This window comes from Phalacrocorax aristotelis, chromosome 2 (genome assembly GCF_949628215.1).
Source record: "Phalacrocorax aristotelis chromosome 2, bGulAri2.1, whole genome shotgun sequence".
In the NCBI taxonomy this organism is placed as follows: Eukaryota; Metazoa; Chordata; class Aves; order Suliformes; family Phalacrocoracidae; genus Phalacrocorax; species Phalacrocorax aristotelis.
The window spans coordinates 89,562,302-89,588,382 of record NC_134277.1 but is presented as its reverse complement, the minus strand read 5'-3'; the positions used below and the strand labels follow the sequence as shown (position 1 = coordinate 89,588,382).

The 26,081-nt window shown below is 38.5% G+C and overlaps 1 protein-coding gene across 5 annotated transcripts in view; it reads right to left on the bottom strand.

The window, feature by feature from the left end:
• SEMA5A (semaphorin 5A) overlaps positions 1-26,081 on the bottom strand; it is a 349,647-nt gene that overhangs the window by 71,845 nt on the left and 251,721 nt on the right. For all 5 annotated transcript variants that reach the window (XM_075084299.1, XM_075084302.1, XM_075084298.1 and 2 more), the window contains 4 exons: positions 20,512-20,629; positions 14,156-14,337; positions 11,914-12,057; positions 3,787-3,934 (listed from right to left, as the gene is read on the bottom strand). In XM_075084299.1, the coding sequence (XP_074940400.1) occupies positions 3,787-3,934; positions 11,914-12,057; positions 14,156-14,337; positions 20,512-20,629 (592 nt within the window). The remainder of the gene's footprint in view (positions 1-3,786; positions 3,935-11,913; positions 12,058-14,155; positions 14,338-20,511; positions 20,630-26,081) is intronic.

The following is a 26,081-nucleotide window of genomic DNA, read 5'->3' as shown; positions in this document are numbered from 1 at the left end:
TCATCTTTTTGACCTATAGGAGTCTCTGTGGTCTAATTCTCCTACATCATAATGATTTATGGTTTTCTATATTCAGTGTAAATGCTTTCAGTCCTAAGTCTCTGGCCATCTATTTTCATGCATTGAGTTCATTTCAGCAAGAGACACACCTTTAAAATATCATAAAGTTTTCTGTCTTTGGAATATTTATATGCATAAAAAGATTTATTATTATTATTATTATCATTATCATTATTATCATTATTGTTTTATAAGATGTTAAGTTTGCAATAATTGCAGGGAACTCTGCTGAGTTCTGATAACAAAATATTCAAGTGTATTTATTGACTTCTGCTATAAGACAGATAAAGCCAAGGAATCAACTGATGAGAAACATGGAAAAAAGCAAAACACAGGCAGTAGACGCCTGCTGTGATATTACAGATTAAGAGCAATACAACAAAACTAAAAAGAAGGAAAAATGCTCAGTAAAAATCATTAGGTGGACACAGACGGCAGCCAAGAATATGGCAAAAGCTGCAAAATGAAAACAGCTAAATAGATTAGGATTGGCTATATTGCAGTCTCACAACCTCGCTGCAGATCGGAAAACAGAAGAGGTAGGCTCTCCTATGACAAAAAATCTGGTCCCCTGATACTGTTGGCAAACAATCTGTAAGACTTCCTTTCTTAAGCCTTATAAAAACAGTTGTTGTTTTTCTCCCTCAACCCCCCACTGGAAAAACGGTTCTAAAAACAAAGAATCGGCACAGTTGAAAGGGGTCCCAAGACAGCATTTAGTCCACGCTACACCTCTGATGCATCAAAAATTTCCTTTCATTTCAAGATGAAATGAAGCTTAACATAGTTACTATGTTCTTAAATAATACGCTCTCCAGTCCTCTATCTACACATTTGTCTTTCCCACTTCTCACAAACACAAGTCTTGACTTCACAGACCACAGACTCCGAACTATGCAGTGGCAGAAGACCTATGGCAACTCCCACCATTCAAACATTGTGAGAGTTTCCCAGAGTTCATCCTCACTGGAGGTAACTAAGGAACCTGGAGAGTCTTCTTTTAGATTAAAGTTATCACCTAATGGTTGAAAGAGAGAACTGGGCACTTTAAGTCCTTGAGCCTATTCTCAGCTACGCCTTTAACTCACTTGGTGAAAGTTTGGCTCATAACGTCTTTTACTCCAGATCAGATATCCAGTAGACAGGGCAGATCACTACTACTTTCATTACAACTTCTCCCGAGATTATTTAGCTTTCCAAGTGCTCTGAGGTACTCAGAATAAAAGGTTTTAAGAACAAATTTAATTAAGTAATATCTTTCACCACCTAAGTTTAGTATCAGCACAACCAGTAAAGATGGGAAATTAGTAGTAATAAGAAACAATAATTTCTCCTTTATTCACTATGGTAAAATTCCATAATTCTAATTGTTTTGAAGGATACATACTTACAACAATGAAACCAAAAATTTGGTTGAATCTGAAGAACCTCTGATGAATAAACAAGTTTTGATATTCCTGCTCCTTGTTCATTAGAGCTGTACTAATATAAATATTTCATCCATTCAACAATTACATGACTAAAATTATATCAGATTGCTCTTTCCTACATTAATGAAACAAACTCTTAGAAGAAATACAGTACTTTCTTCTCCAGGTACACTTATTGACAAGGTCCTACTATGGCTACAAGACTTTTGACTCAGGACAGGTAACTTCCAGGTTCAAATTCACTGAAACTTAAACAGGACACAGACTTTATACCAGAGTCCTTTGTCCGGCAAGAACAAGATTTATAGAGGATTCTACCTTAGGTTGGTTTCCATTGGTGCCTAAGCATTAGCAAGACAGCCAAGTACTTGAAAGTTAAGTGCTTTTTTGAAACTATCAATGCAATCATTTTCTAATTAATAAAAAAGCCCCAAAAAAGTTTCCATAGCTGAACCAGTAACTGTTTTGTGACAGAAAGTGCTAAGACTGGTAATAAATTATAAAACCCAGTAAAACTAATCTCAAATCAGTTATAAGTAAGAAATTTTACACTAAAGGTTTTCCTCTTTCCGCATGGAGCTTCCCAAGAAAATTAGAGCTATGTATTTTTCATTTCACACCCTGGGAAGATTCTGTGCGAAACAAAATACTGCTTTCCTTCACAAACATTAGTATTGGATAAACTGGGGTGACTAAGACAGAAAACCTTCAGATTGTGCTTTTTTCTATGTCAGTCAGGAAGGTTTAAAAATAGGTCTAGACCATATGTCTGCTTTTCTGTGTACCATCAGGGGGAGACAAATATTTTTGAAAACTTGGCATAATTCTAAGTTATTAGGTTAATTCTGAAAGTTCAACTGAAAGACAAGAACAAACCTGTTGGATGTTTTCAATCTACTGAAAATGCAATTTGACCACCAGGGTAAATGTTAAAAAGAGAACAAATCCTGGGAAAATGCACAAAACCTTAGAATTAGAAAAAGGTAATAAATGATCCTTACTTTAGTATTGAATTACTGCCAGTCTAACAAATAGGCCACAGATGATGACAAACTTCAGAATTAAGCTTACTCTCTGAAATGAAGGCATGTAAAAATTGGTTTAGTATGTGAAAAAAAATGTATTTTTCTTCTACATTTTTAAAATTGTGAAACACAATTGAGTACACATCTCTCAGTGTGCAACATTAGGCCTACCCATTAACCACAACATGGCTAAAACCAAACTCTCATTTTTCCTTTGAGCTGTGCTCATTCCTGGTCAATGAGGAGATAACACCACCTGTCATTCACCAGCGGAACCTGTTGTCTGCAGTTTTGGCCACTTCAAATTTTCACCCGGGTTATGCTTGCTAGGTAATACCCCCTTCAGTGACAATCCACCACTAGAATTCAAATTATCATGAAACAGCAGCCCAAGGTTCATCTTCTGATATTCACCTAAGCTAAGACTTTGCTTCAGCTTTTCATTGAACAGCAACAACGCTCTTTCCTGTCTTTGACAGTGTTATCCATTTCAGAATACTCACACCAAGGTTATCTTCCCAGTGTACTGAAGTGAACGTGTCACCCTGCTCTCTACATGTCTCTGCTATGTTGCTCTCCTTCACCCGTATACCACTGTGCATCGTCTCATTCACCTTCAAGAAAGCGATGTCCCATTTTGATGTTCCCACCACATGAAACCTACCACCTATATTTGTTCAGATATAAGAAAAAGCCCCTATATGCTTTCCCATATGTTTATCTTCATAAATTGGGTATCCATACAGCACTCCCATTCATTCAAAATCATCCTACTGTAGCTTCAAAGCCTGCCAGCTGCTAGGCTGTTGCTGTGCTAAGATCACTATCGCTATTCAAGCTTACTTGGGCACTTACTGGTGGTTCCATGTATTCACTTATTGGCTCCTTATGTATTTAGGTTTTAAGCTTATCTTTTTCTGTGCTGTACAGGACCTAATACACTGGAGTCCTGGGCTCACAGCTAGAGTTCCGATGTGCTCCAGTGATAAAAGCACCATAAAGCTGCCAAGGACACGCCCATATCTGCACCGACCTCATCTTGGGAAGCTCATATTCTAGACAATATTGTGAAAAAGCTGAATTATAAATATTTCTCACTGATAAACTGTGCAAATTTCATCACACACGAGCAACACAGACAGAGACAAACGCTTTGGTGACTCGTGTTAGGGGTAAAGCGTACAGACATACACAGATGCCCTATGGACATAGGGGCATCCATGGCATACGGCCATAGAGATCTGCCTACGGAAAAGCTGAGAATTACTTACCACGCTGCAGCCAGGACAGTCAGGACCGTTTTCACATGTCCTACGCCGCGCCTGGATCCCTCCTCCGCACTGAGCGGTGCAGCGCTCCCATGGACCCCAGCCTGTCCAAAACACATGAGGGGGGCACAACAAATGCTCGTTGCAGTACCTGTGAGAAGAGGCAAACAAGGAGTAAAAGAATCTATTTAGTACCAAGACCAGACCTCCCCAAAAGTCCCTCATTTGCATTATTCAGATAGAAGTTTGTACAGGGAAATATTTTATACAAAGGGCCCCTCTCTATTCTTAAAGCACTGAAATAACAGTTTTCATACTTCACAGAGTGTTTAAACATTTGAGATTTTTTTTAGGCTGTAATTGCGTGGGTGATGCATTTGTTTGCTTTATTCAGGGCCTTTATATAATCCATGTGATACAACCATGCTCTTGTGCTGCGAGCACGTAAGCAAGGTTGACAACTACTTTATTAAAAACAGTTGTGGCTATACATCTGGGGCAGAAGTGAGTCAACCAAATGGATGGCAACTATTTATGCAGGCAGTCTTTTATCAGTCTCCAGATAAGCATTGATTAGGATACATTTCTCTTCTCTTCAGAGACCTAAGCTTGCTTTTTGCTTTCCACAGTGTCTCCACTTTTATGGGTCAAATAAATGCTAAAACATTGATTCTAGGCATAAAGAACTGTACTGTTTTCATAATGTTATTACTTTATCTTTTAAACTTTTTTTTTTAGCTGTTAAGATCTTTGAAGGATTTCCCAGTGGTCTGCAAACTGATTCAGAGGCCTACTGGGTTCTTGAGGGAAGCAGGAATATTTTACTACTGAGCCTTCATTATTGTAACAGGATATTCAGGTATGTGAAAGGGTCCCAAATTTTAGTGAGTTTTTTCATTTTTTGTAAAAATGTAAGATTCCTGATTTTTTGAGTGTGTCATTCAGTAACTCTATCCATAGCATATGCTGCTTAGTAAGGACCCTCTACACAGTTCCAAAGGGTTTGGGCCCCCAGCAAGTGTGACTGGGACTCTTAAAGGGACCAAGCTGTTATTTCAGATAAAGCAAAGCCACGCCATATTCGGGAAACAGATGACCCTGAAGGAGTGCTCTAATATTTTACGAATGTAGCTATGTGCAACTACTGACTCTCCTGAACAAACGAATCAATCTGTTACAATATTTCCTCATTTTTTACACCAGTTGTCCAAAATCCACTCTCTTCTTGCCCTCCTAACAAGTTCCCATCACTTCGCACTCTCCCGCAATGAAAGTGGCTCTAATACTTCAGCAACTAATTTTCTACAAAAACAGGAATGACAGTACAAACTGTTGTCATTTTCAACAAGAATAACCATAACCTCTTTTTTTTTTTCTTTTCAGAAATCCCCAAGATCCTCAAGCTCTAATTTCCAAGGAAAATTCCTTCATTACCACAGAATTTACATGTTCAAAATTCCGTGGGAAAAATGTCTTTTGTGTATATTATATACAACAGTAGATTTATAACATATGCTGGAGCCTATGAGTCAGAATTTGTCCCTAGGTCTGAGCAACTCCATCATAATTTAAAAGGTTGGGAGTGGGGTAAACAGGGGAGTGACATTTAATTTTGTGTTTCTGTATAGTCCAGAAACTATTAACAGCTTGTACTGACCTCATCTGCTGTTTACCAGTAAACTGAGGGGGAAAAAAAAACCCCAACCCCTCAATATTTATGAATCTGCTATCTCAGAATTCTTCAGTGCATGATTTGGGTATATGTTTCTCAGCAGTAGCTTACGCATAAACTACTTTTTTCACCTCCTGCATGTTCAATATTTGCAATTCACAGTTCACAGTTTGCTATCACTAAAGATGCAGAGGAATGTTCCGTGCCTGGTTATTCTTCCCCCAAAACTCCAACAGCTGCACACATTCTTTGTCATATGCAGTCATTTATGTGAATGTTTGTGATAGTTTGTGATCATTTGTTGAGAATGTGTACCCAATGAAACATCGATGCAATATCACCATTTATTTAGTCAAATGAGTATATTTTTGCATAATTTCATTAGTTCTTAATGGAGATTTGCTAAATTAGTTTGGGACACACACATAGGATAAAGCAAGTCTGCCATGAAGTTGACAGTTACTGACATTCAGCCATGCAAAAAGTAAAATTAAGGCTGGGACTCATCTCGCCTTAAAATATAGGCGCGTAGAGTGTAGCTGTCAATAAATGAAGTAGTCATCTAAACTTGAGAAACAGTTCATGGAAAGAAACAGCCCTTTTAAAAACATGATTTATGTCACCCTAAAGCAAATGCCTACTGTAGGTCATTCAAATACAGCCCTCAATATACTAATTTCTTCCCGTTGACTAGAGAAATTTTGTCAATACAAGCTATGGAGGCTAGAATGATAAATTTGACCAAATTTAGGAACATACAGTAGAAGGAGACAAATTACTTTGCTCTCCACAGCCTGTATTGACTAAATTTCTACAGACCGTAGTGGAAGTTCAGACACCTGACTCACACATAAGCACTCACATTTGTGGACACCTGAAGTTACACGTGACAAATCGCATTTAGATGAGACTCATGACATTATACAGAGCTTCTCTTAGTGCCAATGTGCCCTATCATCTGCTTGCTCACTTAAGCGGAAGACAGAAAAGAAACTTAACAACTGACTCAGTAAGGACTTCAAAGGCTGGCAAATTCTGTTAACCAGGACTATTTAAAGACACAGTTGAAACTACAAGATGAAACTGAAAAAAGCCCTAAAATCCCTATGCAAGCTACTTAACTTCAATTTAGGAATTATTTAAAAAAAAAAAAGTCAAAAACAAAAGTGAGTGTCAATTTTTCCTTTCTTTCAGGAAAAGAAAAAAAAAAGCAACACAGCATGCAGGTAGAATCTTATTTTCATTTCAGCCAGCCAGCCTCTGAAAATATCAGGTATGTTTTCACAGCTAGAGACATCCCTGCAATTGATCTTTGAGTGCTGTGCTACAGCATGGGGCTTTGAGCCAAGTTCATTACATCTCCTCTTGGCTGCATTTCAAGTCACTCAGTAACCCTTTTTCCCTTTTGCTCTTTCTTCCCCTCTTAATTTTGTTCTCAGGACCCACAGGGCTAACATTTTACAGTAATTCAACAAAACACGCAATGCAAGAAACTTGAATCTGTGAAACCACTGCCCTCTCCCCTAATCTAACTGCAATGAGGTCAGAAGGGAGAACAGCCTAGAGAAATGTGGGTTTTGTACAGTGACCCTTCCCGTTTCCCCTTGCAGTGAATCCAAGTTCAAATGCCCTAATAAAGGAACTGTCATACTGGGGGAAGGGAGAACATCCTCTGTCCAGTTTTGTCTGCAGCCACTAGTTCCTACAATAATTTTTTAATTACTATTCTTGTTCATATGAAGATCTCACCCTTTAGTAAAACAGCTCTTTATTTCAGTGTTGCCACGCAGCACTGAGTACCACAGGCTAACTACGTGACACTTAGAAATGTGGGGCTTTTTTTTGCACAGAGAGGTGCTATTTAATTTAAAAATGCAGTTCTTAATTTTGAACTGTATTATACTAGCATGTATTTAAGAAAAACAAACTAACCTTGATCACTGCTTGCCCATTCCTATGCATGATACTGCTGTGTGGTGGGTACTCATGACTACCAGCTGGTGACTTACTGGTAAGCATAGACTACACTGAGGTTGATAGGAATGCTGGATTCCCTTAACTGAAGGCAGACACACGACGTACACACACGTTTTACTGGACTGAGATTGCTAAATCAACAGAAATCCCCACCCAGGAGACTTGTGGAAGGTTGTGGGGCCAGGGCATGTGCTCCCAGGGGCTTCTATGGAAGAAGAGGAGGGAGCAGAGAAAGCAGGGAGGATGGGAGCACACGCTTCCTGGCAGACAAGAGAGCCATGGGAGCACAAGCAAGCCCAAAGCCTCATGGTGTTTGATCTGCTCTGCTGAAGGGGACAGGGCTTGTTTGCACTGTGTGGAAACAAGCAGTGCTACGAAGCACACCCACTTGACTCTCAGCAGTTCCTCCTGCTCGTGGAAACAAGCCTGAAAGCTCTGAATATCTGATGAGTATTGTGTACAAAAAAAAAAGGTGACAAGATGTACTGCTTCTAATCTTATACACCCAAAAATTTCCTGGGCTTTCAAACATTTACTCTTCATCTCCAGCCAATTTATTTTTCTACTTCTGATTTGACAAGCTTTTTTTACTTTCTTTCTTTCTTTCTTTTTGTCCTATGTAATAAAAGATAACTACACTCACTAAAAGCAAAGGATTTTCATTTTGATGTCCCTTGTTTCTGCACAGATAGGAGAGAGACCAGCGGACTTAATGAGCCCACATCCACAGCATCTTCCACAGAAAGGAGAGGACAAACATTTTTGCTCAATGAAAAAGTCAAGACAGGATACTATAAACTCTATAAACTAAAACCTAGAGAGTTTTCCAGCAGCTTCAGAGAGTATTTCTCATACAGGAAAAAACGGAAATTTTTAAAACCCTAAGGAATTCTTCAGGATGTCTTCCATCTGGAGTCTTAACTACAAAATTATTTTATCTGATTAGCAAATTTTGTGAAAATGCTGTTTTTATTCCCTCTCCATATCCTGTCTAAACACATATCAGCTGCACTTTTGGCCTATTTCTACAAGGCGAATTGGCTTTGTAATATCAGTCTTTGCTGCTCTCCCTCAACTGTTTTCCACTCCCCCCCACACTCCTTTAGCAGCAGAGCACGCAAAAGCTTAACCTACCTGCAACACTTTAAATTGGTAAATATTGCTATTGATTTCATGGGAATGACCGGCAAGCACAGAGCTGCCGGATACATTTGCCATGCTAGGATTGTGGCTTTCATGAGGTAAAACAAACATAACCTAGACAAACATCTAGCTCTTAATGCACGGACAAATACTCTCAAACCGAATGTGCATTCACATCTGCAGGTGAATTTACCTCAGCTATACACTGCCTTTTCTGTGCGTGCTTTCTATGGAATTGTGCGCTGGTCTTCTACAGAAATCACTGTTCATTGAAAAGCTGTTTCAAAGTTTGACACAATGTTGGTTGTGGAAGCTGAATCCCATACTTACGTCCCTGAACATGGGAAGGTGACTTGAATATGCACTTTTATAAAAATAAATGCCCACAATGTGTAAACCAATTAATTATATTTTTTACTAAGACTACACATATATTAATTTCACATATGAGCTAGGACAATAAGAATGTAAAATGGCTATTTATAAGTATCAAATAATTTAAATGAGAAAATCTAAGAAGCTGCTTATTGGTACTCTGGATACAAAACTGAGGTAAAGATTTCTTAGGAGTTATTGCATGTGGAATATTTGCTCAGCCTACCTAAATGTACTGGGCCCAATTCTCAAAGGAGCTGTCTCCATTTGGTGCAGATGTATCTCCAGTGGTACCGGAGTGAAGCAATGAATTAGGACTACTGCACTAGGTACTCCATTGCTCTCACAGCTCAAAATTCTCTACAAGCTGGCAGAGCCCTGAGGACACTCATAATGCCCTGATGGCTGCAACCAGCCTCACCTGGGACCGCTACACACACCCATGGGCCCAAGAGTTCTATTTAAGCTCTGCCACGAACTTTCAACCCTTGTCTGAGCTGTGCTGTTTGAGAAATGCTGGACCTTGTCCCTGGCCCACCATGGAGACCCTTGATCTAGAGCTCAGTGTGTGGGCTGACCTTGGCCCTGTTGCTATAGACCTGCCTGGTGACCACTAAACCTGGTCCTATCCCTGGTCTGTGGCTTGGCTTCCCACCTAGACCTCAGACATGCCTCACTGTCATATCACCTATTATCTAGACTCTTGACTGGACCTGGCCACAATCTCCAGGCTTGCCCCGCTCCCCTGCTGGGGGTGGTGAGATAGGCCCTGGCTGGCAAGTTGCCCAGGACTTTCTGCTTTTTACAGCTCTGAAAAGATTTATCCAAGCACTTGGCTTGACACTGACAAAAATCCTGGCAAATAATCGATGCCTCATTCCTCTAGCTGCTTTACAAATGATATGACAAAACTTCCTAACATACCACACTTTCTGACAATAAATTTTAAAGGTACTTTAAAAAATAAAAAAACAAAAAAAAAGTCCCCAAACCTCACAACTTTAAAACTATCATCACACATCATGGATAACTTAAAATCAGGGTAGAGGCAGGAATGTCAGCTGTGAGCAAACTAGTGATTGAGAGGAAGGTGCAGGGCTGGTGAGAGTGGAGGGTGTTTCAAGGAGATAGGAAACAGCGACAGAGGAACTATGAGAGAAAAAGGCACCCTGCAGTAAACTCACAGGCATGTACATCCCAGATTGCTGCTGAACTGGACAAAGAGGGCAACGAAAAGTAACCTGCAGGCTACGAAAGCAAAGCAACATAACCCTGCTGTTCTTTCAGAACTGTTACACAGCAAAATTCAATCCTTCTAGGCTGCTATTATTTCAACTCATTGTAACTACCACTTTCCATTTTGTAACTGCTTTTTTAGTGCAACCAATGTCTTAATATTGGAAATTTTGTCCCATCATTATGGAAGTATTTCTCATGGTTTTCTGTATTTCTCTGAAACTTCTTATTAGACTCTTATTCCATGTTAAACTTAAGATGAACAATGACTACTAACATTCATAGTCCATCACCAAAAAGTCTATCCAAACCAAACTCTTTTCTTTTATATTCAGTCTTATTGAGTCCTGCCCTGGACTGACCTCTCAGGTCAAGAAGATCAATAACTGTTATTCAAGCTTGGACAGAGCTATGTAACCACAGATATAATCTATGTTTGGTGGCGATGGCTTTTTGGTTGGGCAATCTATTTTCAGAAAGCAATTCACAAAATAACAAAATGCTCTCCTCTGCAATGAAATGGTAAATATTTATGGTTCTGAAACAGCAAGAAGTGTTCACGTGTTCTGTGATAGTGATCCTTTACATTTAGAGTTAGAAAGACCAGGTTCTTGGTGATCTGTTAATAAATAGATGTGTGATGCAACATCCTTCCAGTGGAATTTCTTCACCTGAAGAAATGCCAGAGTTGATGTTTAATTAAACCCCTCACTGACGCTCATCGTAAAGGTTACTGAATCCTGTTTTCATCCAACAGCAACATAGGATATTAAAACATCCATACAGAAACACTGAAGTAAACTGCAAGTGCATATTGAGAGGAAATGTGTCCACGTACATCTCTTAGAATGCATGACTACAGTACTCCAAATTCTTACACCAACACCAGTCTTCTGCTGTCTAGCTTTTTGGCATGCCTCTGGAAAAAACATAATGCACCTAAGAGCTGCAGTTTATATGAATATATTCTGGCTTGATTTAAATAAATATTTAATTCCTGCTAAAAATCCTAACAAATTAGAGATATTAGGGTGCATGCAAAATGGAATCAGAGGCCTGAACTTTATATTCTGAGCTAGTGACAAAATATCCAGCTGGGTGCCAAAGCAGTACGTGGTGAAATCAAAATCTGAGCTGACTTGATTTGCTCAGGGGTTAATATATATACAAACAATTTTAAAAAAACCCACAACCTGAAACCTTACTAAAAGATATTTGAGTTCAAGGTGTATTGTATTTACTGAATACAAAACAAAGCCCTTGAAACTTCCTCTCATGTTATACAGATGCTTAATTCATTTAAGACAGAAAAAAAAAAACCGAACTCACAGCATCAGTAACATAGTGCTGTGACCTTACTATATTTTATTCTGAATTCCAGGTCTTGAGGCTGGGCAAGTTACAATTCAAACATACTGCGATCAATTTTCAAGGAGAATCAATTTTCAGGGTCTCAAGGGACAGCAGCACATTGCTTCAGCACAATTCTCTGGCACTACCAGGAGCTCTCAGCTGGCTCTGAAGGGATGCAGCTAAGTGAAAGATGAAAGAACTGCTGCAGACCCACAGCCTTGCTAATGGGAACACTGCTATTGTGCAGCAGTGGAGTTAAAGAGAGAGTGAAAGGAAAGGGAAGAGAAAAACAAGGCAGGTAAAGGAGAAAATGTCCTGTGGAACACAGCTGAGCAGAAGAAATAAAAACAGATGGTAGAAAAAAGATAGCTCACCTCTCCTCACGATTTTGTCCCACACAGACGCGTCCTCCGTGTCGAGGGGTTGGATTGCTGCAGGAACGCTGACGAACTTGAAAGCCTATTCCACAAGTGGTACTACAAGGTGACCAAGAAGTCCATGGTGTCCAGCCTCCATTTCTGGTAGAATAAAAAGCTCAGGCTCTGTCATCTGTTATACATAGCGAACGGCTGATTAGGTGTGACTGACAGCAGAATCTGCGCCATTAGTATTTCTGTAGAAGTCATTAATAGTGCATCGTGCTCCATTTCTTAAAGAATACTGGATGAAAATAAAGGTGCTCTGACCTTTTTATATTCCATGCTTTGTAATCAGCAACAGCTAAAATGACCCCATTACACAAGAAGTTAACTACAAAGATATGAAGCTATTTAGTTGCTTTTGGTCACTCTATTCTGGGTAAACTTAATCTACAAACTCCTGTATCAAAGATCTGAAGATAACTTTTAATTACATATTGCTCTAATTATTATTTGTGGGTCTCTTTTCCAGGGAGATTAAAATGTCAAGATTTGCTACCACTTCTGAAAGGAAAGTGATTAAAGGAAAAAGTGTAATAAGTAAGCGTCAAAATGCATTACTTCACAATCTCAACAGGACAGTCTGATAAGGTGCCAGTACCTTATTTGTAACATAACAAAAAAGCTAACAGAAGTCACATGCTGTACCCTGCCTTTGTGAACATTTGGAAAGGACAGTCCTGTCCCTCCCCAATATACCCTTGGAAAAAATACACTAGACCAAACATCTCAAAAGGAATTTGATACCCTGTCCTAAGCAAAAAAAAAAAGGATGCACTTCAAGCATTTCCCAAAACCTTTTGATGGCTGGCTTGCAGTTTCCGTATTGGTAGAAGACGAACAGAAAACAAGAAAAATAAAACTAACCTGTAACAAGTTCTTGAGGTTTCATCATAAAAGAAAAGTTAAAATTATGCCTTACTTGATTTTGAAATCACTTTATTTAACAATGAAAACTAATTAAATCCAGTAATAAAAATGACATGATTATCACAAATATTACCAATTTGAATTTCACTCATCTTGACGTCTTGTTATTATAAGGCATATAAGAGTCGATAACACAGAAAAAAAGCTTTTGAAAAAGATCATCAGCTATCACTGGTAACACAGACACAAAAATAAGATCAATCTAAGTGCAATGTCTGATCTAAGTGACAAAATGAACAAAATATCTGGCTATTTTATAATATTTTATAATATCTGGGTATCAATTACTAATATAGCAGTGTTTACAGAAGTAAGACGTTAAAACAGTAGTGTAATACTGCCAATGGTAGTATGTGGATCAAATCCCAAATTATGTCCCAAACTCCCTTCTAAACCTGACACCCAATAACTGTTGTTTGATTGTTCAGTATCTCACAGCATACTTACCTTTCCTACCATTCTCCTGATCCGATGTTATATACTATATTGTTATATTTTTAATAATTTCCCTAAAATTGACTATTTGCACTTACAGAGCTTGCAGTTATCTTGTGCAGAACGACAATCAGTTTTATTCACTACCATGATGTGCTTCTGATGTTAAAAAAAAAAAGGCAGAGACAAAAAGCAGAAAGAATCACTGAAAATAAGCAGAATGCACCAGTATATAAGTTTCATCTTGCAATTAAAGTATGTATAATGTTTTAAACATGAACTCCTAATGCAGTTCAGAATATGCAGTGTTCTGACTCTCTGAAATGATCTGTTCTCGGTGTTTTTTCTGGGAGTGGTTACGTGCCTGGGGAAGACAAAAGAGTGGCTGAAGAGTGGCATACAGACTGGTAATAGGTCTGGGTGTCATGCTACAACCAAAAGATATAATGAAAACCTTTTTCCGAAGGCAGAATGGAGGAATACAAGTGGTATGAGACCTCCAAAAAGTAAACATTTCTGACTTCCAGAAAAAACGTTTCATGACTTACAGAACTGAGAAAAAGCATCATACTTTTGTTAAAATTAGCTGAGGACAATATTATTTGGTACACGGCTTTTGAAATCACTCTTTGTCATCTGGCTCATTCTCTCTCCCACAAAGTCTGAGAGATGTTTTCTAATGCCTCATTTGCTGTGGCCATTGCTACGAACTGTTTCGTGCACAGAACAAGATCAACGGATGGCAGATGAGATTTCAAAGGGCAGGTTCTGTTCTGATTAGATTAAAAACTTTTAAAGCATAAACAATAGAACCTGAAATTGTTTTGTGTACCTGGAACAGTTGGCAATCTCCATGGTTGGTCCTTCGCACAGCCAACCTCCACACTGAGGAGCAGGACTGTCACACACACGTGTCCTGCAGAGGCAGGAGCCAACACTGGCACCGTCAGTGTGAGTGCAAGGTTTCCACTGCGACCACGTTCCAAAATGCCCATCCACTGTCAGATTCCTCATCTAGAAACAAACACAACAGAAAGGTTTAGCTGAGGCCTGACAGTTCCTTCTTGCGACCTCTTAATTTTGAGTACGTGGAGGTACAGCCTTCAGTCACCAACAATAAAAGCTTCCAATGGAGATGTATACCTTCCAGGCAGCAAGCTCCCCTTATATTTCTGTAGCTGCACAATTCCCACCACGTCCCATGGATCTGGGCCACTGGATGCCACCACTATAACAATAACCACAACAAACTGCTACCTTTTACAACCATGCTTGACTACAGTGATTCAACAGAAAGCATAGTTTCACTTTCTAAATTATTTCCTGATGAGAGTATTCCCTATTTCCTAAAATACACCTGTGATTAGGAACCTGGATATTGACTATAAAACAGCATGTGCAAGAATACTTGTAGAAACCCCAATCTAGATCAAAAGGAAGAGGGAGCAGAGGATGACAGCCCAGGGTAACAAAACTGGATGAATCAACCTGTCCTGGTTTCAGCTGGGATAGAGTTAATTTTCCTCCTAGTAGCTGGTATAGTGCTGTGTTTTGGATTTAGTATGAGAATAATGTTGATAACACACTGTTGTTTTAGTTATTGCTAAGTAGTGCTTACACTAGTCAGGGACTTTTTCAGCTCCCCGTGCTCTGCCAGGTGCACGAGAAGCTGGGAGGGGACACAGCCAGGAACGCTGACCCCAGCTGACCAAAGGGACATTCCATACTATATGATGTCATGCTCAGTATATAAACTGTGGGGAGTTGGCTGGGGGGCAGCGATCGCTGCTCAGGGATGTGCTGGGTGTCGGTCAGCAGGTGGTGATCATTTGCATCACTTGTATTTCCTGGGTTTTGTTTCTCTTTCTCTCTTTGTTTTCCTTTTCATCATCATCATCATTATTATTATACTGTTCTTATCTCAACCCACAAACTTCCTTACTTTTGCTGTTCTGATTCTCTCCCCCATCCCACTGCGGGTGAGGGTGAGTGAGTGGCTGTGTGATGCTTGGTCACTGACTGTGGTTAAATCATGACACAACCTCAAATCTCCGTGATGACTGTCATTTTTTGACAACAGCTGTTTGAAGCACATGTCATATAGCACCATTTCATAAAACTGAAATGTGATGCTAAGTATGACTCTCTCTAAACACTGGATATAATTATATGAATAAATCCTAAAAACACTTTCAAAAAGCAGCACCTAACCCTATATGATAAGACATCTTGTTCCCTCTGAAGTCAATTCTCAACACCTTTGGCTGGACGGGTCGGACCATTCTCATCTTGACTGGAATGTTTCCATCATGCAGCCGTTACATGTGTTAATAAGAAATCTTTACTGTCCAACTGAAACAAAATGTGCTAATAGAAACTGTAGCAGCCTCCATGGTTACTGGAACTTATTAAAGAAAATGGGGCTGGACTTGGGGAATTCAGCTCTCTTACCAAAGATAGGTTTTCATATTATCAATTCTTTTAGCAAGGTGTTAATCTTGACTAATCTGTGATCATATACAGAAATGATGGCCACTTTTTCACTTAAATGCTAAAGGATTTGCCTTTTGATTGTCACGTTTTAACTTTCAGTCAAAAGAGCAGTACTAACAAGTGCAGGCTAAATAGCATGTAAATTCATTCTTAGATAAATATGTATTGGTAGTAGTCATGCATATTTTATCAAATGTATAGGAATGTAACACTAACTCCTGCTTATATATTGAAATGGGAACTACAGTTGTAGATTGTCAGGAATGATCTGAAATGGTGTCTCCCTTTGCTATTTTTAGTATAGTTTCATTTTAACAGTGGTGAGGGAAGTATACATTTCACTAATAATTTGAAGATACAAGAGATTCAATTACAGCACAAGATATGTCTCCACTGCCACACTGGGTGCTGGCTGATTCTTTCCACTGTGGTAAAGGTTCTCTAATTTCACCATTAATTACATTTCTCATGATTTATTTTTCACAGATATAGCTTCTCCACAGAACAACTATGTGTATATTCTGCCAGCTACAACTGACATAACCATAATTCATCCTTTCAAAATTCTGCCGAGGGCTGCTTGTTGAAAATAACTCACCGACCTTTGGTCATGCAGAGTATACACTGTTGTTTTTCATAAGACAAGAGGAAATACTTACTTCTAGTTAAGTGACAAGTAAACCCATTCCCTCTTACATTTCTGGTCTAACAAATATATAGTCCATAAACTATCAATGATATCCCCAATCCAATTTACGTCAGAGATGTGAAAATGTCTTTAGTGCTTTCTATTTCTATGCCGCACCAAAACATCTTTATTGTTGCACCCACAATTATAAACTAAAGCTACAGTTGTCTATGGTTACCATAATTTATATCAAGTGGCAGAGAAAGTATTCATAAAACTTAGCTGAAAGCTTGAGCTCAGAAGCACATACTGATGGCAGATTTCTCTTTCTTGATTTTTTTCCCCTATTCCTGTAAAGATCATCCCACTGCAGCCTCTGCTGTTCCCCATGACTCACCTGCTCTGTCCCTCTATGAATATCTCCTTTTCACAAGTGATATCAAATTCATCATAGGACCGTAGGAAAACAAAATGCATTGATGAGAGGCCTTTTTAGCTCTCCCCAGAACCTATGCCCATTAACCTTTTACTATCTGACATGCCTCAAGGGGAAAATCGAAAATCACAATCAAGCAAACCATACGGCTATACTTTCCTGGCACAGCTACACTCTGCTTTCTCTCTTTACCACCCTATTTTTGTCACCCTTTCCCTTCTGCAGATACCTCTAGTCCCTTCATCCTTCCTAATGTCCTCCAAATATCAATCTTCCTTGCCTTGATCCTCTCTGCAGCCACCTTGTCTTCCTGGTTTGTGCCTCTGTATTCTGAGCTAAGGTCACATCTTCAGCGACCCAGTCCTTAAATCTGCCATGAGCTCTTTGGTTCGAGATTACTTGGTGTAGAAATCAGTGGTTCTGGAGTATTTCCTGAAATTGCTAATGAGTTCAGGTAAGATCCCGTACTATACTCTTTCCCTGCATGGAATGTTTGCTACAGCCATAAAAATAAGGCTATTTCATGTTGTATACTTACGTAAAAGAAGACGAAACCCAACTTTATTTTAAAAATTATTTTTACTTTCCTTGTAAAATCTCTTTGATAATGTCAGCCAGTGTACTTTTAAGTGGTGGATTTCAAGTGGTCCTACTGGAAAATATCTTTGTAAAACAATGAACCTTTATTACCATAAAAATATTGGATGAATAACAGGGGTGTCTGACCCACTGGAAGAAGCTTAAAGTAGATATATGTGCCATAGCATTAACTACTATTTATATTCATGCACAATTGGGGTACTCACATCAACTGAAACAATAACCTAAAAAAACAACTTGAGAAGTAAGTTAAAGCAAGATAACCAAAATAACCACATTTGTCATGAATGATCTTCAAAGTTCAGAGAGACGGTAACACAGATGCTCAGCTACCTCTCCTAGCCCCCTCCCCACTCTACCATGACAGATGTATGAATAATTCCCTAGGAAATAATTTTTCAAGTGCAGCTGGCCACACTTTTAATTTTGGGCTAAACTAGTGTATAAACAGGCCCCTCTCTGATTTGAATTTAGAAGAAACTGGTCATGCATTAATCTGACAAATTTTCTATAGTGTTGAAAAGATCAGTGCAGTTTTATTAACAGTTAAGACATAGGAACCAACTGGAACCAAAAGAGGGAGGGTAGAAGGTTTCTAAAATTCTGTTATGTTCTGCCTGCAACATTATCTTAAACGTATATAGCAGATGTCAAGGATGCACATAGATCCAGTGCCTAGAAGATGAAATTCATTACACCTTGGCTTACATATCCTGTGAATACAGCGCATAAAAATGCTATAAAAACAAATATTTGAAAGCCTCACAAAGCAAAATTGTAATTGATTGTAGTTTGCCAAAATACAGCGTTATTTTAAAGGAAAGTTTCTATGAAGTTTTCAAATTTGTTCAATAATGTGTTACTTAGAGTTCAGTGGTTTAAGACAGTAAGGCTTTTTTTTTAATTTTAAAAAAATGGTCACGCTTTTTAATTTGGACAGTTAATTCTAAAATTTTCCTTATATTATGCAACCTCAATCTGCTCAACTCCAAAATTTCTCTGGAGGCTCGCTAAATCTTTACATCTCTGATATTCAGAATAAGTGTCACAGCTGTGGAGAATTTCTGAGCAATCCTTTGGTGCTCCCCTGCTTTGACTAGACTGTCGGATCCTACACAACTGCTATATATAATTGTTTTTCCAGCTGAACAGAACAGAATTGAATTCTGCATTCTAAACCATTCATCCCTCCCCCCTCCCCCCCTCTTGGTCTCATGTTTTGTATCTATCTGTATCTATTTGTATCTGCTAACGCCAGAATTCAAAGACTAAGCAGTAGCCAGACTGCTCTTACAAGTATGCACCAAGCAACCCGTTCCAGTAATCCTTCCTAAAACAGCAACCCAAGTAGGCCACCAACAAACCCTCCACATAACCACATTTAGCCTGTGGGATTACTGTAGGGAGGCATGATAGACTCCATGTGCTTGGAAAAGAATATACTGTACTTGCTAGTTACTTGCTAGTCAGGGAGGCAAGGACTGCACTGGTGACTAAAACCAGACTTTCTGTGAGACAATGGCTATGTCTATATTAGCAAGTGGTACGAACACAAACTGCACATCTGGAAAATAAAACAGTTGGTGTTGAAGACTTGAGACGTACACCATATGTGTTTTGGGGACTTTATTTTGGACTCATTCTGGCCGTGGATCAAATGCCCAGTAGTAGCTGGAGCACATTTTTGGTTTAATTTCATCTGACAGTAATGTAGATTTTGTGCTGCAAGACTGCTTTGTGATGTGAACCAAAAAAAAAACGGGATGAGAAAAATCAGAGTATTTCCCCCAAAGTTGCTCCTGATTTGAGCTAAAATGCAAATGCCAATGAATCCAGTGAAAGCCTTTTTTATTAGGCCACTATGTGAGAGCATGGATGCAAAGGACAGGACAAGATATTGTTTTAAAAAAATTACTATTTAATGTCAAAGAGACAGTCAGAACACAGGAGCTAGCTCTTGAGGACCTCAGAATCAGTGTAGTCATTCGTATCTACGGGGCTGCTGCAACACATGTAGAGATCACAAGTGAAAGCTGGAAGAAGTTTACACTAGTTTTACACACCTCTAGCTCACTAAACAAAGCCCAGCTTAAGAGAGAGGAGTGTCAGTAAGATGTTAAAAGGAGCTTGTTAAACACATGGAGAACAGAACATGGATGTTGGATGAGCATAAATTCATAGATGCATGTGCTCCAGTGGTGAGCAGGCACAATTTCAAGGAGTCCTTATTAGCGATGAAAACAGAACTGAGTTGGAAAGGCTCCCTCTTCATGGGCATAAGGCAAAGACAAAGCAGCATGAGTCTACAAGGAAAGACCTTAGTAGCACAAGGAAGATCCTTCTCAATCCACTTTTTGTGCTCTTTGGAGTGAGGCAAAAGAATCAATATTAAAACAACACTGGAACCACAGTAAAAAGAAGGGATATAAATCAACTTTGTTTTTTTTTTTTTTAATTATATTACATATATTCAAAATCATTTTTAAAGAGAAGTGTTAAGCCACTGTAAATATTAACACTAAGTTTATTATAATTATCACTCCTGTCATTTATGTGGGTGAGACTTAACTCGGATAACTCACCCTTCCAATTCACAGACTTTGAAAGATGTTGTATGGCCTTTTATATAAGCAATAATGATCCTAAAAGAAAAGATTATACCGCTAGTGACTAAATTTTCTCAAAGTACAAAATGGAGAAAAATCCTGCAGAGAAAAACATGTCACTATCTTTAATCTTAGTAAACATTTGCTCTCAAGGTGGGAACAAAGGCATTACAGGTAAAAAGCAACTACCTTTGAAAGTACTATAAATAATTTGATCATATTACTTAAGTAGTTTGTTAAGAAATAGAAAAATTAAACATTCTGTTAAAATCTGATGGGAAGGAATGATGAGGAAATGATCAAATGATGAGGAAAATGGCATTAAATACAGTTTTCTGAGCTTGAAAAATCTATATCATCTGATTTTCATGAAATTTACATGGAATCAAAAGTTTTGAGACATAAATAAGTGTATTTGGACTTACTGGACACACAGTAATGCTTTGCTCCCATTGACTCATACTCAGACTTTCTTCCAGCGTTGTGCATTTCTTCATCACCATGTCCCAGCCACAATAAGGGTCTTGGGATCCAATGCATGCACTGTGAATGAAAACCAATCAGAAAAGACAAACATTTACTTAATCTGTACTGGCCAAAGATCTCTAAATAACTATGTGGCATCTCTTCATATTTTTTAGGCCTGAAACAGATAGTGCAATTGATCCCTGTTGTGGTATGGCACAGATGAAATGACAAAACAGAAGAAAAATAAATTTGAATGCCTACACAAAGCTAGGATTTCTTTTAAGTTCATAGATGAATTTCTGGCTCCATGCATGGTATGTCATCAAGACTGATTATTGTACTTAATTACTAGAGAATTACAGCAATTTATAAAAAGCATATGTTGTCTGCTACAAGTAAAGGGTATTTCAGGAGTTACATTTCTTAGTCTTTTCTACCATTTTTCGAATTATAGCTATCATTTTTGTCAGAAATCAGATGATAATATCTACTTTTTAAAAATGAATTAGAAAACTGTCTGATTTTTTTTCTGCATTGCTGTAGAATTCCTGGAAATAAGTTCAAAGGGGTGCTGGTGGGCTGCCGTCACACCTCTGACTTATCACATGCTGCCCTAGACACTCCCTCCTAGCAGCACATGAGGAGGAAAAAAGAAGGTTAGAGAGAAGGATGGTAGTCCAGCTTCCTACAGACTCTGAGAGACTCATCATACAAAACTAGAAGTTCTTTTCTCTATCAAATGGTAGCTTTCACTTGCTACTGGTGGGTCACACGTTAACAGTCTAGGCAACAGGTCTGCAGCTTTATAGGTAAAGATACATAAGAAAGTAGGTGGAAGTCCCATGATAGTGAAGCATAATATAATCGTTTTAACACGGGTAAAAATACCTATAAATTACACATAAAAACAATAAATCCAAATGTTTTGTCCAGATTATAAAAAATGCTCAACTGAAATCCATGGGCATTATCATTCTCTCTTTAGTTGTCTGTTCACATCACTTCTGTCCAGTGAAGGGCCACAAAGATGATTAAGAGACTGGAGCATCTTCCCTATGAGGAGAGGTTGAGAGCTCGAACTGTTTAACCTGGAGAAGAGAAGGCTTGAGGGGATCTCTTCAACATGTACAAATGCCTGAAGGGAAGGTGCAGAGAAGATGGAGCCAGGCTCTTTTCAGTGGTGCCCAGTGACAGGAACAGAGGCAATGGGCACAAACTGAAACACAGGATCTTCCCTGTGACCATCAGGAAACACTTTTTTCACTGTGAGGGTGACTGAGCACTGGCACAGGTTGCCCAGAGAGGCTGTGGAGTCTCCAACCTTGGAGATATTCAAATCTGAGTATGGTCCTAGGCAACTGGCTCTAGGTGACCCTGCTTGAACAGGAGGTTGGACGAGATAACCTCCAGAGGCCTCTGCCAACCTCAACCCTTCTGTGATTCTGTCCTCACAAATCCTGTGTTTTATTCATATTTCTATTTATCTCTGGCATTCCTCATGTAATTCCATGCTAATATCAGACAAAACGCACATTTACTAATTCCCTAGTATGCTCTTCCATAATACCATCACAGAGGATTCTTAGTGCTTATAAATTTCAAAGGATTAGTTTCTACAGTACACTTGGCAACCTGGATTGCCAGTACTATGTGGGAGGATAGTTCCCATCTGTGAAATGGGCACAGAGTAAGAGACAAACTACCTAGCCAAAACTCCCTAGGTACCCCTAATTAGGCTGCCAGTTCAAAGATAAAGCTTTAGGGGATTCAGTGTTCAGAAGAGAGTTCCCACTGATGGCTCTTGCAGCTGTGAGCACTTAGCATTTTTGTAACTCAGGCTGCACATGTTTCCCTTTAACTACCTAGAAAGTGAGGAGGGCAATTAATGCAAATTTTGGAAAGTTTTAAGTGTCTTGGCCTTCCAGTGTTTGCAAGACAAGATGTTCAGTGACCTCCTTCTGTGTATCTCTGATAAAGCATGTGTTTTATGAAAAAAGAACACAAAAAAAAAAAGTTAAAGGCTGACATAATGTACAACTGGCAACTTCTCAAAGTAGAAGTGCTCAGTTTCCAACTTCACTATTCCTTTATGTTAAGTGTTAATATTTTTTAACGCAGTTATTATGCTTTAGACACTTTTTATTAAAAAATAGAATATTTTAAAAGTCAGTATCCTTTCATGTAGAACCATACTCCCTCTTTCCTAGGAGTATGCTGATCCTTCTCCCACTCTGCTCTTAGACCCCATCTCCTCTTTTGCTTTTGTTTCCACATTACTTTCCTCTCGGGCAAATCAAAATATCTGGCACCTTTTATTACAAGTCACTTGGAATTTCTAAGTAGGGCACTAAAAGCATGTTTTGACTGTTCTTAGAACTTCTTGGTATCAGAACAGATCCTAGTTTCCTGGAAAAATAAATTTAAAAAAATGCTGAGAAGTCATTGCACTGCTGGGACAAAGCATGTTCAATCACTCTGTGGACACCGAACATGGTCGTTTCAGTAAGTGAACAGGTTTGGAGAGCGTGGCAGCAAGATAAAATGAGGTGAATCAATTCAGAATTTAGTTCAGAAGGTCCGCTGAGCTTATGAAAAATATGATTTTAACAACTTAGTAACTCAGATAACCTCATGCAGATGACAAGAGGCTAAGTGTGAAGAGCTTCCTCCAAAAATGAGTCTTTAGCAGTCTTTAATAATTTTTCTTTTCTTTACACTACAATACAGAAATTAATCCTGGAAACATATGAACTATACCAAACAAAGCAACAGGAAATTTTGTCTGAGAAGTACTCCTCACATGAGAAACTCTAGTTTTGCCTTTTTTTTGTAATGATCTAATTGATTGTCCCAGTCGTTATTATATCCAAGTCTCATCTTGTAAAAAGTTTAATTTTGGAAATCTTATATTCAGACAGAAAAATCATACCATGAAAGCGGTCAGCATCATCACCCTCTTTCTGGCTTTTCAGTTCACCATACCAGATATATTAATGAAATGAGGCAGGACCTGGCTTAAATAGCTGCGCCCTGTTCTCAGGTATCGGCACAACAGTCCGTTTCTGTTCTCCTCCCTGCCTGACATCTCGGAAGGTTTTCTTATTTATTTCTTTTAGATCACGTGCTTAGATCACCGATTTCTCTGAAAACTGGATATATTTTCTTTTAAAAGAAAATAATAAGAGAGGTAATATGTGGGTCAATTTTCATCTGTATTTGCTTAATTATGTCACCTTTTAAAACCATTTTCTTTCCTTTGAGGGATAATTTAATGTGTGAATAACAGCAGCTAATTATTTTGATCTACCATGCCGAGATAAAAGAAGAAAAGAAACAGATAACAAAATAAGTTTACAGATAGAATATATGGATAGAATAAAGCTTCTAAGCATGAAAAACCCCAAACTTCTATCTGAAATGTGAAACTTAAAGGGACTATTATTAACTCACAATTGTGTGTCCTTACTGTCCTCCATCAATGAAAATTTTATATTGTTTTAACTCTTTTTTAAATTAATCTCTCTCTCAAGAGACAGCAGTAAGAGGAACCACTTCAGTGTATACATGAAATAGCAAAAGAAATTGTTTGAAACGGCGGTCAAATTCATGTAAGTAAGGAAACTCAAAAATCAGATATCACTACACATCTTTATCCCTTTCTCCTCTCAGATCTCTGTGTAAATTAAAGCCATTTTAGATGCTACTGTTGAAAAATCAGATAAATTTAAAAATTAGTTTTAGGTCTTTCAGTCGAAAGGGCCCTTTCAGAGAGTGACACTGGAGGGAGCAGAGCTGGATAACATATTAGCCATCTTGTCTCTGGAAGTCTACCTCACATCTCAGTTTCACCAGAGATGAAAATGAATGTTTTATCTGTTACTCCCAGTAGGCAACAGCCCACATCTCTAAGACTTCAGATGATTTGTCCCAGCACTGCTAAAACTGGTAATTCTGTGCAGGAAGGAAATTCGAGAATAAAAGTGAGTTGGTTCATTCTAAGACTCTTGATGCCATTTACCCTGTCGAGTCAGCACTCTCTACAAAAACATTAAACAGCTTTTGGCTTCTACTGATTGATTCTAATTTTCCTCTATGTTGTTTCACGTTTTTTACCAAATGTAAATGATAGGTAGTTGAGTGTCTCTCCTGCAAGGCATCCATTTGGCTGTGATAGTTCAGTATGCCGACAGTCACGCAACACTTTTAAACAATGATTTTGACTGACAAGTAACAGAACTATAAGTCACCCCGCTCCAAAGCAAGCCAGCAATAGCAGGTCATTTACCTCAGCTATTTTATAATTATCACCAAGCAGGCTAGCAAAACTGCTCTACTTCAGTTACATTTGAGATGATTTATTCAGACAGAAAATGAGGCAGAAATGAATACCATTCAGAGCAAAATATATAAAAAACCCCATACTGTTTTAGATTAAAAAGAATTCATGATGTGTGCTCCAAAGAACAAAGAAATCTTAAGATTAAAAGCTATATCCTGATACCATTGATTTCAAAGAGATTTTTAAATCTCCTTTCAGGGGAAGAATATATTCCCATAACAATATACATTGTAAGTGCTAATTAGATATCCTCTTGAGCTGTAACATTATATTCAGAGAATGTATAAACATAAGAGGTGCATCTTCTGAGACTGTTCAGTGAAACATTTTTCTGTCTTTAGGTATACACAGCATTTTGAAGAACAGAGGATATTTGAGTCTCCTGACCCTTCCAAATTGTTTCTACTGAGGTAGCCATGCCTACGTAGTTCCAATTACTGCCAACTGTGATCTGGACACTTTGTATACCAGGAACTGCACTGGGGTCACCATCTTATTTCACAGAAGCCAGATTCCTCACTGCAAATTTGAACAGGCAACTGAAGATAAAAGCCCGTCTCATGTTCCAAATGCACTGTGTTATCTGCTTCTGAATGAATACACGAATCTGACACCAGACTTCGGCACACAGGTACCTATTGGTGCTTTCACTACTACTGGTTTTGTAGATATACGTGTGTGTGTTTATATAGAGGTATGTGAAATAAAGAACTGGGATCTAAAGATATAGAGTGATGCAGAAGAACATAAACGGTAGGCAAAGTATTTATAAAGTCCTTGGAGCTCAAACTAAGATGCGTGTCAAATATTCAGAATCTTGCTTAACCCTTGCCTGTACCGTTAAGGAAAATAAAATCCTTTAATCATCTCCACCACCCTGTGTGGACTACTATTGCTTCGTCCTACCTGAATTTCTACAAGGCAATCAAAATCCATCTAGGTACGATTCAATCTTGAAGCGTGCACTGGACAATACTAGCCTTAAATTTACAGGCTCCTCCCTTCAAAACCAGAATCAGGAATTTATGTACAATTTTTTACTAAAATTGCTTATAACACACAATTCTTTGAATACAGATGCTTCCAACTGGTTCTGATTGGAACAAACGTGAAAGACAACTTTCAGAGCGTGCTCTCTACAAAAGAAGATAGGCTTGCCATTCATTGTAAAGAAATAACACCTGAGGT